At 39.0% G+C, this 15452-nt stretch overlaps 1 protein-coding gene across 2 annotated transcripts in view; it reads left to right on the plus strand.

The window, feature by feature from the left end:
* The window catches only part of DCT (dopachrome tautomerase), a 28064-nt gene extending 13341 nt beyond the window's left edge, over positions 1-14723 (plus strand). For both annotated transcript variants that reach the window (XM_087937991.1, XM_087937992.1), the window contains 6 exons: positions 1261-1361; positions 6580-6746; positions 8481-8660; positions 10052-10187; positions 13147-13348; positions 14088-14723. In XM_087937991.1, the coding sequence (XP_087794117.1) occupies positions 1261-1361; positions 6580-6746; positions 8481-8660; positions 10052-10187; positions 13147-13348; positions 14088-14269 (968 nt within the window). In that variant the 3' untranslated portion in view covers positions 14270-14723. The remainder of the gene's footprint in view (positions 1-1260; positions 1362-6579; positions 6747-8480; positions 8661-10051; positions 10188-13146; positions 13349-14087) is intronic.
* The last annotated feature ends 729 nt before the right edge of the window (positions 14724-15452 follow it).

A 15452-nucleotide genomic window follows, 5' to 3' on the forward strand; every position in this document is an offset into this window, starting at 1 on the left:
CCAGATTGAGAAAATGTCTTTTTCATATTGGAATGCAACTCCCATTGCCTCTAACTATTGGCCATGTTGTTTGAGGCCAATGTAGGCCAGTCCATCAGCCAAAGGTTCCTATCTATGCTACATTTTATTATTCTCCTGTTTTGGGAACAAAAGAAATAGCTTTTGCAGAATCCAACAGATGAGAAGTTATGATCCAGCCATAATTTTAGCAGTAACTTGATCCATAGAAAACAGAAACTGAAGAATTTCCCACATGCTGTTTTCTTCAAATTAAGCTGGAACTAAAGGCATAGAAGAATGGAGCTGGTTTTAAAAAAAGGACAAACATGATTTTTCCCTTCTTTGGCTGTGTGTTTTCTTGCACTACTGTGATTCCCCCAAGTTAAATCCATCAACCAGCTCTTCCAAGTCTCCTTTCTTTAGTCCCTGCCTTGGACTGAAATAACTTTGAAACTGTCTAACTTGTGGTAGGCACCAGTCCATAACTAGTGAACAAAAGTCAGTGTGCTTATCAGTTGCTTCTACAAGGCAAGCTTTGTTCCTCTTTAGAATACTCTTGCTTCACTGAAGTTGTTGTGATGTGAGCATCTAGTACAGTACATTTTTGCATTGGCCAGTATAAGTAGTTAAAGGGTTATTTCTGGAGTACTGGAACTGTGCAGACAACTGAGGGAAGAAATGTGATGATTCCAAAGGAAGGGAAATCTATGACTCCAGATTTCATTAGAAAGAGGATAATTGCTAAACCGTAGCCTGTGCTTTGCTTCTCTTGGCCATTTCCTTCCTGTCCAGTTACATGTGCTCAGGATAGTCACTTTTCAATTATGCGAATATGTCAGGGATCCTTGTGCAAGTAATTTTTTTTTTTTGATGTGGCTATGTCAGAAAATAGGTGGTTTAGAGAAAGTTCCCTTTAAAAAACATTCCATCATTTTTTTCACATTAATTTCCTTATCTTGGCATTTTATTTGGTCAAATCTTAATCCACAAAGATTAATTTTAATGTGTGGAAAATAGCTGCTGTGGAAAGTGTACAGGCAGGCAGGCAGGCAGGCAGGATTTACGGATTAGTGGTTATGCACCTAAATTATGCAAATTTACAAGACAAAAGAACCTGGAGGCACAAAAATTGGAGAGAGAAAGAGCAGACTGAGGAATGGTAGAGAGAACCAGAAGATTGTAGATTTAATCTGTCTTTGTAGATCTAACCTATCTTTCAGAGTGTCTTTTTATCTAATTTTTGTTTCTCTCTGTTTTCAGGACCAGGCCGTCCATTTACAGCGATAGATTTCTCCCATCAAGGCCCTGCTTTTGTTACCTGGCATAGGTATCATTTACTACTCTTAGAAAGAGACCTGCAGGTTAGTGGTCATCACTGTCTCCATCGTGTATCTGAAAGAAGCAACTAGGTCATCTTCTGGCCTCCATAATATTCCAGGAAGGGAAACATTCTCAATACAAGAAATGAAAAATATGGCTCACTGCATCTTCTATCAGAGCCAAGGTCAAGCAAAGTAGAGGCAGAAAAATGATGAGTGGGATCAAAACAGAACATCATTATTATGGTAACTGACCAGAAAGCGGTATAATCATGTGAGCTATATACTACTAAACTCTCATGTTTGCAATCTTTAACTGGGCAAAATATTTTATTTATTTTTATTTATTTGATTTGTCAATCACTTACAAGATAATAGGTATAAGAATAAACATGAATACAGGAAATAAGTTCAAATAAATGGGGACAATAGGACAGGGACGGTAGGCATGATTGTGCACTTACACATAGTAATATATATATAAAACAGGTATGTATGTATGTATGTATGTATGTATGTATGTATGTATGTGGATCTTCGGTTATTCTCGGAGAAGCACAAAGCCGAAGACACAAGGCTGAAGATGATGAATGAGACTTCATCGAAACGTTGCCTAGATACTTCCAATTTTACGCGGGAGAAAACCCGAATAACCAAAGATCCACATACAAATACCCGCGAAAACCTCAGAATATATATAATATATATTTCTTAAGTATGGTATTCAGCTTTGTTCGGGTATTTTCCCATGTCATTATAGTTGTGCTTTTAAAGTTGTAGCAATGTTTTGGCAGAATCTCCTCTTGCTGGAGTTGATGTTGGTATAATGGGCTGTGTGATGGCCTTGTGAGTTTTGTTGTGGAGATATCCTGGATCCTGTGCTGTAATCTCCTGGGTCATTTGTTTTGTAGTGATCTTTTTTCCATTAGCCTCTCGTGTTTTAATGGCTTGGGTAACTCCATCAACAAATCAAGAGACAGCAGCGCAGCCAACCAGCCCCCACCACCAGTATTTTTAGAGAGACAGCAGCTCTGATCACACACTGCTTGCACTGGCACGAAGCCGAAAGCACCAGCCTGAGGATGGCGAGTGGGACCTTGCCGAAACATCGCCAAGATACTATTAATCTTACATGGGAAAAGACCCGAACACACCTAGACCTACATATCTGTACCCGTGAAAATCTACGAAACCAAATATATATCATAATTATCAACCAGAAACCTGATGATGGCAGATGAGATTCTGCCGAAACGTTGCTACAACTTTAAAAGCACAACTACAATGATGTGGGAAAATACCCAAACAAAGCTGAATGCCATACATGTAAGTACCTGCGAAAACTTAAGAAAACACACACACACACACACATATATATATATATATTCTTAAGTTTTCACGGGTATTTACATGTATGATATTCAGCTTTGTTCGGGTATTTTCCCACATCATTGTAGTTGTGCTTTTAAAGTTGTAGCAACGTTTCTCCACATACAAACCGATAAACACAGACCCGACCACATATCTGGAAAAATTAACCAAGAAGAAAATTATAATCAGCCACATGAGCAAAGAGATCCAACAGACGATCATCCCAAGAGAAAAAACTTCCAGATGCCCCAAACTATACGGCTTCCCAAAAATACACAAAGAAGGCATACCTCTCAGACCCATAGTCAGCTCCAGAGGAGCACCACTACAAAACCTAGCCAAATACTTAGCAAAACAGCTACAGCCCCGTGCTGAAACAGCAGCTTCACATGTTCAAAACTCATACCACTTCTTGGAAATGATCAAAGATCTACACATGGAACAAGAAGATCTGCTTGTAAGTTTCGACATGGTTTCACTATTCACTCAAGTTCCGATAAAGGAAACCCTTGAATAATCAAAAATAAATAACCAACCAGCGAAACACCTCATGGAACTAGCAGAACACTGTTTAACCAACACGTATTTCATATACAAAGGACAAAGATACAAGCAAATTGAAGGAGCCCCTATGGGACCACCACTGTCACCCATTATTGCAAACCTGTTCATGGAAGAATTCGAATCCAGAGCCCTGGCTAATGCCACCCACAAACCCAAACGATGGTTAAGATACATCGATGACACATTTGTGATTTGGCCCCATGGAAAAGAAAACCTAAACAATTTCCTAACAGCACACATCCCAAAATCAAGTTCACCATGGAAACGGAAACAAACAAACAACTACCATTCCTAGATGTACTAATCTACAAAAAAAAAAACAGATGGCACACTAGGACACACCATATACCAGAAGAAAACACACACCAACCGCTACCTCAACACCCAATCCCACCACCACCCAGCACAGATAAACTCAGTGGCCAAAACACTAATCACCAGAACCAAACGCCTGGCAGACAAGACACACATAAAGACTGAACTATGCACCCTGACTAAAGTACTGACAGCCAACAGCTTCCACAAAAGCAAAATCACCGGCTTGATCCACAAAAACACACTGAGACATAATGGAGACCTAGAAGATGAACAGACCTATGGAACAGCTGTCCTTCCCTACATAAGAGGTACTACAGACAAAATCAGTAAGATACTACACAGGCATCACATCAAGACTGCCTTCAAAACAGACAGAAAAATAGCAAAGATAAAGATAAAATTGACCTGGAAAACCAAGGCATATACGAAGTCCCCTGCACATCATGCCTGGCCACATACATTGGACAGGCCAATAGAAGAATAAGTACCCGCCTGGATAAACACAAAAATGCAGTCAAAAAGCTGGAACACACTTCCTCACTAGTCCAACACATGGAGGCCACAGGTCATAGCATCAACTTCAATGGCACCAAAACCCTAGCCACTATAGAAAACCCCAGCCACAGAATCATCAGAGAAGCCATAGAGATTTAAAAAAGACCAAAGCATGAATAGAAGGGATGATTCCACCAGACTGTCAATCATTTGGAAGCCTGCACTCACAAACAAAAAATATCTCCATACCACTAGCCAGGCAAACACCTGGACACAAACAGATCCCCCCTGATACCTCCAGCTCAAACACACCCCAACCAGGCACCCAGATGAAACCTAGCTTCCTAATTAATGATAGCCGTCCATTTACTTGGAGCCAAGCTGCACTAAAGGCCTCCAATACAGGAACACAATGTTGCCAGCCAATCAAGATACAAAAAGAGCCAAAAAAACAGACAGAATATATTAGAAACACCAATCAAGCAGAACACAGCAAACTCCAAGACCAATAAACACAGACCAAAACTCCCAACCAATCAGGATGAAGAAAAAACCATTCTGGCACAGCAGTAGGCTGCCCCAAATTTAAAACTGAAATGGCTGTGATAGTCTGACTCACAGACAAACACAATACAGAAGCCTGATGATGGCAGATGAGATTCTGCCGAAACGTTGCTACAACTTTAAAAGCACAACTACAGTGACGTGAGAAAATACCCGAACAAAGCTAAATACCATATATATAAGATAGATAGATAGATGATAGATGATAGATATAGATATAGATATAGATATAAAACAAATAATGCATCATAGGGTAAAACCTTTTCAAACAAGGTATCTCATATAGCAGTAGACTTATGCACTTTATAGTGCATTTACAGCCCTCTCTAACCATTTTACAGAGTCAACATATTGCCCTCAACAATCTGGGTCCTCATTTTACTGACCTCAAAAGGATGGAAGGCTGAGTCAATCTTGAGCCTGTGAGGATCAAACATCTGGCAGTGGGCAGAATTAGCCTGCAATTCTGTATTTTAACCACTGCACCACCATGTGGGCTCAGTTACAGAATGTTGGGAGCCATTACTACTGAGGGAGTGAAATTTGGGGAAGTTGTGGCTGCTTCAGCATTGCTGTGCTGTTGCTGCTGCTCTTTCATGCACTGTTATTATGCTGATATGATCGAGTGGTCCTCGTTTTCAGTGCTATCCCTGGGAGGCCCAGACCCATGCACTGCACTCTGCTGCCCCACTTATCTGCTTGCTGAGAAAATAAGGGGGAAGAGGGAGGGAGGGAGGGACAGAAAGAGGAAGCTAGAGGGAGGGACGGAAGGCAGGAGGGAGGGAGGGAGGAAGAAAGGAAAGAGGGAAGAAGGAGAGACGGAAGGAGAGAGGAAAGGGAGGAAGTATAGAACAGGAAAGAGAAGGGAAGGGGAAAGAGAATTATAAGGAGGAAGGAAGGGAGAAAGGAAAGAAGGAAGGAACAGGGAGTAAGAAAGAGGGAGGGGGAAGAAAAAAAGGAAGAAGAAACAATGTAGAAGGGCTAGAGGAGAGAGAAATATTTTGTGGGTTACACTAGAAATCAGCATATATTAATTTTAAATCACTAATACTATTCTACAGTAAGGTTTACAAGAATGAGTAGTTACAGGGCCTATCTGTGATAAACCAAGGCATGTACATTTTCCTTCTACACAGCTATTTTTAAACAGGTGTGTATTTTATAGCTTTTTTAAGTTGTTCATTCCATGTTTGGATAGATAAACATGAACCAGTAAACTATGTAACAGTCTGTCTTCTTATTCCCAAACCATAAAATCTCCATTTTTTCAAATCTTCTTCTTGGTGAATGTATTTTTGAAATAGACTGTTACTAACTGATGTTAGTAAAAGCATGTATACATTTCCCCAAGGCTCTCTGTATCTTACCATCCTAATAAAGAAGTATAATGCTAAGAAAAATAAACACCCTGAGAATGCATAATGTCTCCAGATATTCTAGACAGACTGTTAGAATTCCTCTTACAGCTTGCAGGTAGAAGAACAATGTATTAGCACTAAGAAGAATCTATCTAATTTTGTTGTCACAGTCATCTTTCAAATACTAATACTCTAAGCAAGGCTACATTGAAATGCATCTGTGCTGCTTATTTTGTTGTTGCTGCAATATTGATTGGATGATGGGGTTCGTTAATGAGAGCAGCCCAGAAAAAGAAAATAGGGAATACAAACTTATTTTAAAGCACTTTGTGCTATTCTGCTTAACTATTCCATTGCTACTGAGTAGCTAGCCAGGATAAGCTTGCATGAATCCTACATTAAGAAAAGAATAAGCTGTGTCAGTTGGCGAATGAAATGGCATGGACTTTATTGATGGAATATATAATTTTCATGAACAAAGTCAAGAGATATTGCAAAGGTATGAAAAATTATAAATGTCATTGCCAAAGACCAATATAAAGATGTGACTGATCTCTTTTCTCCATCTCTTCTCCACACCCTTTTTTTAGCGACTGATTGGCAATGAGTCCTTTGCATTGCCATTCTGGAATTTTGCTACAGGCAAAAATGAATGCGACGTGTGCACAGATCAATTTTTTGGAGCATCAAGGCCAGATGAGCCGAATTTAATAAGTCGTAATTCAAGATTCTCAGAATGGGAGATAGTTTGCAATAGGTAACAAACATTTTGAAACCAGTGAAACATTGATGTTCAACCTGTCTATACTAATAATTTCCTGTTGCCACTGTGCTTAATTATCTGTCTTTCAACTATTTAATCCATACAAAGATTGGATTCAAATACTGTAAATATGCTTCTTACCAAACCCTCGATATTTTTAAACATTGAATATTTCTATGATAATTTTCTATTTTACTAAACAATCCTAAGCTTTATGGTACTTTGGTGAAGGTCGCCTTGGTGAAGTAACACAAGAGTAAAGGAGACCATATCTGAGGCAACTTCTAATTCTGTGACTGACAAAAGGTGATTATGTAACAAACACATTTGACACATCCTTGGTTCAGGCACAACTTTAGCTGGTGCCACCACTGAGGTAGCAAGGAACATTTTCATTATGTTTGAACCAAAATATCACCTGTACATGGAAGTATGACTCTGGACCCCAAATAAGCTTCATGGGGTTTCTTAGAAAGAAACATGACAAGAGATCAGTAATTTGATCTCAGGTAAATTGAGATGGGTTGAAAGGAAGAAAGATCAGCCTTATCTTAGGTTATGTTTCCCATGACAGCCATTTTGTGAATGGGCAAAAGAACTCCCTACAAGATTTCCAAATATTATATAAGCCTCCCAAAAGCTTAAAACCATTAAACCATGTTATGTGAATAAACTTCATGATCGTGTTTTGTCTAATTCTCCCTCTTCCTCTAATGCACAATTATTTTCACTAAATTATGAGAAGGAAAGCCATTCCTTCCCCATGGGTTGCTTTTACTTCGGGTCACCAAACTACTGATGCCAGAACTTTAACAGGATTAAAGTTAATATTGTTAAGGCACAAATACCTTGTGTTCAGTTAATGCCAATTACCTGATTTTCTTCCCTGCAGCACTTCAGCCATTTTAAGAAGTAACATTACATCTCATTTTACTTCAGAATTGACATTTTAAAGAAGTGCTTCTTAAAGAATGGCCCAAGGACCCCGCTGGGGCTCCTCCAAGTCCTCCTCAGGGATTTGCAAAATCAGATTTATTTGTCAAATGTTTAAGGTACTGCAAAAATGTAAAACAATGCCACTCTCATCATTATTTTTATTTGTTTTAAAAAATAACTATTTCCATAAAAATATTTTAATATCTAATCAAATATTGTTATTTTTATGTGGTTCAATAAGTAGTAAACATGCTACAAATATGCAATTTTAATGTTCAATATGGTAAATACTAATAAAAATAGCACAAACAAAATCTCCTTTGGAGTTCTACATAATTTTCAGAAGTGACAGGGGTCTTATAAACAAATAGTTTCAGAAATCTAGTTCTATATAATAATATCTTCCAGTTTTACCTAGGATGGCTGTTGTTATCCTGTAAAACAATCTTAGTTGTAAACCTGACCTTGGATGTGTTTTGCATTTTGGCTTTTATCACCCTCAACCTGCACACTAGAGCTGTTAGCTGTGCATATAGAGGAGGATGTTAATTTTAATCATGGAAAGTGCCAAATTGATGTAGAGTGATTATTACCAAATATCATATAGTATAGATTATCAAGATTCTGCTAATTTAAAAAAAAAATCATTTGTGTCATTAATTGTTCAGCTAACTAATTAAAGGTTTAATTCTTTCCCTTTGTATAAGTCATGAAACAAAATTGGTCAGACATTACTAACCGGATCTAACTAACAGATCTAACTGTTGCTATCTGTCTTATTTTAAACCTAAGTTTGAATGATTATAACCGTCTGGTCACACTGTGTAATGGAAGCAACGAGGGGCCTTTACAGAGGTACCCTTTTAGCAAAGCTGGTGATAAGCTGCCAACCCAGGAAGACATTCAGAAGTGTCTCTCTCTTCAGGATTTTGATAACCCTCCTTTCTTTCGGAATTCTAGATTCAGTTTCAGGTGAGTCCTTTGAATTTCAGAAGGGGTTTTGCTGCTTGACAATGACTTTTACTTCTGGCCAGAGATAGCTAGATGTGACCTAGAATGGGATTCTTTATTGGCCAAGTGTGATTGGACCCATAAAGAATTTGTCTCCGGTGCATAAGCTCTCAGTGTACATATAAGCAACACGTGATAAATCATGATCACAATCATAAAAAACCGCTGCACTATAGAGAGTATTTTAACTTACTGCACCTCTGTATGGTTTGCCAATCGCAAAGTGGCAGATAGGACAGCATTCCAGAGGGTTAAAGTCATTGCCCAGAAGATCATTGGTTGCCCTCTCCCCACTTTGGAAGAGCTTTATATCTCCCGCTACCTTAAGAAAGTTCAAAACATTCTCAAAGATCCATCTCATCCTGGGAACCCTTTTTTTGAACTATTACCATCTGGCAGACGGTACAGGACAATAACAAAAACAAGGACAAATAGGCTGAAAAACAGCTTCTATCCAAGGGCAAGTAGCTCTTTTGAATTCTGCTGTATAGTGCAGTGTTGGTTAGGTGTCAGGGGTTTTCGGTTCAATGTGTGGAGGGTGAAGGATGTGTGTTTGTGTTTATTTTCATGGTCATGGCCATGATGTACACTGAAGATGGTGTTTGATTTCATTGTATGAAGTGCAATGACAATAAACTAAACTAAACTAAACTAAAACACACCATCATCATAAATCACAAGATACAACAGTAATAGTCCTAGGATGCTAAATGAGCAATCAACATGAATCATAATAGGATACTAAAGAAAAACAATCAACATAAATCGTAAAATACAAACAACAAAGTTACAGTCATAAGAATCTAAAGAAATAGGTAACAGGAAAGCTGAGAAGGATAATAGTAATACAGCCCTACTAGGTGGTTTGACATCTCAGGGCATAGACAGTGTTGTGGGAATTAATTGTTTAGCAGAGTGATGGCATGGGCGGGGGGGGGGGAACTGTCCTTGTATTTAGTTGTCTTGGCATTCAATGACTTGTAGCATTGTCTTGAGGGAAGAAATTGAAACAGTTTATGGCCAGAATGTGAGGGGTCTGTATTTTCTTACCCCTCTCTCTGGCTCATGCAATATACAGGTCCTTAATGGAAGGCAGGCCAGTTGTAATGGGTTTTTTTTCCTGCATATAACTAACTATCCACTGAAGTCTTGTTTGGTTGCTGTGCCGAACCAGATAGTTATTGAGGTGCAAATGACAGACTCAATAATTCCTTTGCAAAACTGTATCAGCAGCTCCTTGAGCAGTCTGAGCTTTTTGAGTTGGCACAGGAAGAACGTTTTTTGTTGTTGTGCTTTTTTGATGACATTTTTGATGTTAGGTGTCCATGACTACTGATGTGCCTTTGCCACAGGAACACATTGGAAGGTTTTGCTGAACCAGATGGAAGCCTGGAACCGCCAATCATCAGTCTCCATAACTTGATTCACTCTGTTTTGAATGGAACGGGAGCTTTCCCTCATTCTGCGGCAAATGATCCTATTTTTGTGGTACATTCTTCTGCTTTTGATTTCCATAAACATTTAGAATTAAACATGACTACATAAGAACTTTTCTCTACAAGTCCGGCAGAAAATGGACTTATGCATGAAGTGAAAATAATATTTTCTACTGTAGTTTCTAGTATACGTAATCTCTATTGACTACTATGCTTTTAGTTTGGAATAGCAATAAGCAGGAAACTGCAAATATGGTAAAAATGTTAAGAGGTCAGCAGCAATAGTATGATAGACTATTAGTCTTTTTCAAAATGAGTATTTCATGAGCAACACAAATAAAAACATTGACATTATTCTACTGTGCACTGTGAACTTTGAGCATACATCAATGGGACATAGGACAACATTTACATATTATATAGAAATTTAATTTAAATAGACCATATAAATGTTTTGGGTTTTATTTAAATGTATTGGGAAGCAAATCAGACATTTAATTTATCTTGCAAACTACTCAAAATATTCAGTTGATTTTCACTTTTCTTCTTGTTGTTCTTGTGGCTGTTTTTGAAATATTATTAGATTTTATATATGCTGAGGTCTGAAGCGCTCGGAAGTTTACAATCAAGTTATCAGTTACCCCAAATTAGTTATAGTCAGTTACAATTAGTTCAAAGTGGTAGAGAGAAGGTATAGGAAAGAAAAATTGAAAGATCCAGTAGTATTTTTTTTTCATCACTTATCTCACAGTATGTTCCTCACAGATCTGGTGGATTAAAAGAGAGATTCAAACATTTGAGAAACCCTTAATCTCAGAGATGGTATTCAGCAGGTTCTGACCAGTTCTGGAGAACCGGTAGCGGAAATTTTGAGTAGTTTGGAGAACCGGCAAATACCACCTCTGACTGGAGATTTTACACTATCCTTCCTCTGCCACACCCACCAAGCCACAGAACCAGTAGTAAAAAAAATTGAATCCCACCACTGCTTAATCCCCACATTCGATTGATTAGGAGCCAAGAGTGAATCATATCGGGGGGACAGGACGATATTTGAAATGATTTTCCAAATCCTACTTCAGATTTAATCAGTGTTATGAACATTCCAGTTTCTTGCAATAGGCAAAATGCCTTATAATGAGATAGTAAAATCTGGTTCATTGTGATTTTGAAAGTGACATTTCTTATGCTGTTCTGAAGCCAAGAGTATCCATTACTGGTCACATTATTAAAAGCAGCTGAAAAGAAAATAGTATTCTGCAAAGATAGCATATGGACACACTGAAACTGTTGTGTTTTTCCAGTACTTCACTTACAGCCCTTTGGATTCTGGGGGCTAAAGACGTTGTAGGAAGACAGCTGTATCAGCTGTGGTGGGGAAAAAAATTCAGAGCGGGGTGTCTGATAGATTTTTTTCCCCCAGCCTACAAATATTATTAAAAAGCATGAAGCTGCAGCATATGGGAAATTAAACTTTTTAATGAAATCTGTTAGTCAAAAAAATGCTACCAGACTCCTTTTGATTTTCTGTGAGCTCCCTCTGCTGGTTAAAGTTTAATCCCTGTATCTGTCAGCACAAGTAACCAAAAGAGGAAGGATTTGAACATTCACCCTTGGTAAATATCAGTAAGATTGCCAAGATTCCTCTTCAGCAGGTTTGAAATAGTGGTTTGGTGTCTGATGCTAAGCATCCTCTGAGACCTGGTTGTAATAAGGATTCTTAACCACCATGAAGAAAAAGCCAATAATATTTGCTTCAAATGGAGAGCCTTTCAAAGATTTGTTTCTGGGGTAATCTCTCTTTATAGAGAGATGACAAAGGACATGAGGACAAAACATCAAAAACAACAACAGAACCCGCTGTTTGTAAGCATTTAGACCTTTTTAAAAAAGAATCTGATTTCCAACCATCTGGGATTTTATGTTGATTCTATAAGAAGACTCTGTTTTAAAGACTTTTAACTGACTGGTGAGTGCGTTAAATTTGTCAAAAACCTGTGGATAAGTTTTTCACACGTAGCTTTATTCTTTTGCCAAAAAATTCCTGAAGTCTGTTAGCTTGTACAAAATTGTTCTTAGAACAGAGCCTATAGCAGGAGGTGAACAATACTGGCTGAGATGCTGTTTCTGAGCTCTCCCCCAAACCTAATGTTTTAGTTCTGTAGTAAATTTCCAGACACCAGGAGAGCAATTTCCTCACCAATTTGTAGCAGGAACCTAAAGGAAATGGATGAGTGAAGCTGCTGATGGACTTAATGCATTTTACATGTTGACAGATTCTTTCATGGTGCCCCTGTGCCTCCATCTCAGAGAGAATAAAACTCCCTGAAAATCTTATTTCTACTTTCTGTAGTTATTATATTCCCCCCACCCCCATGAACCTGTGGTTCCCAATTACAAAAAAAATATTTACCCCTGAAGTTTAACCTGAAGCACAGGCCAGTCTGCAGATACCCGAAAGAGAATATGGATTAGTTGAACGTTTCTCAGAATAGGAATGGCTTATTTTACAATTTTTGTTCTGCAACTTCTTTCATTCTTCAGGACACAATCAGTGGTGGGATTCAAATTGTTTTACTACCGGTTCTGTGGGCAATGGCTTGGTGGGCATGGTGTTCCTTGGTGGGCATGGCAGGGGAAGGTTACTGCAAAATCCCATTCCCTCCCCACCCCACTAACCTGCTTTCCAGCTCCATTCTCCTGTGCAGGGCAACAAAACAAGACACAGCCAATCAGCTGGGACTTGGGAAGCAGAGAATAGATGGGGGTGTGGCCAGTCAAAGGTGGTATTTGCCAGTTTTCCCAAATACTCAAAATTTCTGCTACCAGTTCTCCAGAACTGGTCAGAACCTGCTGAATACCACCTCTGGACAGAATGTCTCTTGAATACGATGGACAAGGACACATGGTGAATGTGGATAGCCAGAAAGTAGTTATGGGTAGTAGTTTATTTTCATTATATTTGCATGGGCATATTAATAATTTAAGATGAATATCAATTGGAATTACAGGTCCTTCATTCCTTCACTGATGCTGTATTTGATGAGTGGATGAAACGATATCACCCATTGGACACTGCCTGGCCCAAGGAACTGGCACCCATTGGTCACAACCAGATGTTTAACATGGTGCCCTTCTTCCCCCCTGTCACCAATAAGGAAATGTTTCTAACTGCTGAGCAACTTGGCTATAGCTATGACATTGATCTAGCAGGTAATATTAATTGGGTTTTTCCCCTGAATTTCATAATTCTTTCTTTATGAATTGCATAACAGTCACGCACCATGTTACTGTAGCTAATGCAAGATCTTTGTGGCTGATGCCGTGGAATTAGTCTGCGGGTTTTAAAGGTCCATCTATTCTCACAGCAGCCTTTTGAGTCAGGTGTCAGGGCTGCCCCTGTCCATTTCCTAGGGAAGAAAAATCATTGGCTCCATAGGTTCAGAGAAAAGTACTTTTACTAGGAACGAATGAAAGCAACAAGTTTCAGGCAAGATCTGAGGCAAAGCCCACGAAACAGCAAATTGAAAGGAACTGTAGAGCCCAACCCCCTTGTAGCTAGGCAACCAGAGGACTGCTGTATACCAAAGCTAGAAGAAATGACCTTGGAGGGATAAGCAAAGCCCATATTGTAGTTGCAAAGCTGCAACAAAAGAGTCTCCACTGACCCCCCTCCCCCCGCTTGTCCATGGCAGCAAGCAGCAGGTTATCTGACAGCAGGTCAATATGAAGAAGCTTTAAATCCAAAAGAGAATTGGAACTCTGGTTTTTAGAGTCCCCACATTAAATCCACAAGGGCTCTGCTACTCCTAATTTCAGTACATCGAGGTTACCTCTCCGCTCAGTGCATCTCTATTCCTGTTTTTAAGAGCTGTGGCGTAGTACCTAATGTTGTGGTGCTTCTTACCTACAATGTTGTTACACCTCATCATGTTTCTCTACTTTTTTTCAGATTCTGATGAAGAATCCCAGGCTTGGGCTCTGATGGTGGGATCCACTATTGTAGGAGCTCTCATAGTTTTAGTTGTGCTGGCCCTTCTGCTTATCCTCTTACAACACAAGAGACACCGGAAAGGCTTTGAGCCACTAATGAATGCACAGTTCAATGTAAAACAGTACGTGAATGAGCCGTAGTGGTGAGGTGCTGCTTTACAGTATCTCTCCCCATTAGATCTTGAATTGATTGATTTATAGCAGTTTTCCCTCAACCTTGGTGGCTTTAACCTGCTTGGAATCTTTATGAAAGGTACCTATTCATCATTATATTCTTTTGAAGTAATTATCTCAATACAAGTTCCCCAAAACTGCAAATAGACAAGACCGGAGTCATAAATTTGAGAGGGCAGCCATGTATATTGAAGGAGTTATTAAAAATATGAGGTCACAAAGAGGGACATAAGACTGGTGGTACACCCAAGCTCTAAGGATAATGTTTTACATCACCATCATCTGATCATAGAGCTGCTCACATTTGACTGCATGCCTACTTAATGCTTCTGTTATTTTACTATGTATTTACTACACTGTGTTATAAAGAGAGTGCCTATAACCGCTTCTGTGAGAAAAACAATCAGCATTGCTCCCTTAACTGTTTTCTCTTGAGTCTATGCATTCATTCACTTTAGAAGCTAATTCCAGGAATAAATCCCAGGGCAACCAACCAAAAAAGGAGTGCAGAGAAGAGCAACAAAGATGATTAGGGGGGCGGTGGTTAAAACATGAGGAATGGTTGCAGAACATGGGTGTGTATAGTCTAACAAAGAGAAGGACTATGTGGTAGCAGTATTTCAACAGTTGAGGAGCTGTCCCAAAGAAAAAGACAACCTATTTTTCAAGGCACCTGGCAGCAAGATAAGAAATAACAGGTAGAAACCTATCAAAGAGAGATCCAACCTAGAACTAAGGAGAAATTTCTGGACAATGAGAACAATCAATGAACAGCTTGTCAACAGAAGCTGTGGTGTTCTGTCACTGGAGGTTTTTCAGAAGAGATTGCATAGCCGTTTGTCCAGAATGGTATAGGATCTCTGCTTGTGTGGGAGGTTAAGACTAGAAGACCGCCAAGAACCCTTTCAACTCTATTATTCTGTTCTATTCAACGTGTAAACAAAAACAGAAAATGAATGTCTTACACATATTTATCTAGAAAGAAGTAAATTCTGTGGCATTTGACAAAACTATGTAATCTTCTGTGGTCATCAGCTGTAAGCCAGAGATCCATGTCTCTGTGAAGCTGATGGATGTTGATGCTCATATCCATTAAAAGCTACTCCTATGATCCACGCTGATATATCAGTAACCTATCTGAAGAGAGGCT

Source organism: Pseudonaja textilis, chromosome 8 (assembly GCF_049901715.1).
Source record: "Pseudonaja textilis isolate UNSWEBS1 chromosome 8, rPseTex1.2, whole genome shotgun sequence".
NCBI lineage: Eukaryota > Metazoa > Chordata > Lepidosauria > Squamata > Elapidae > Pseudonaja > Pseudonaja textilis.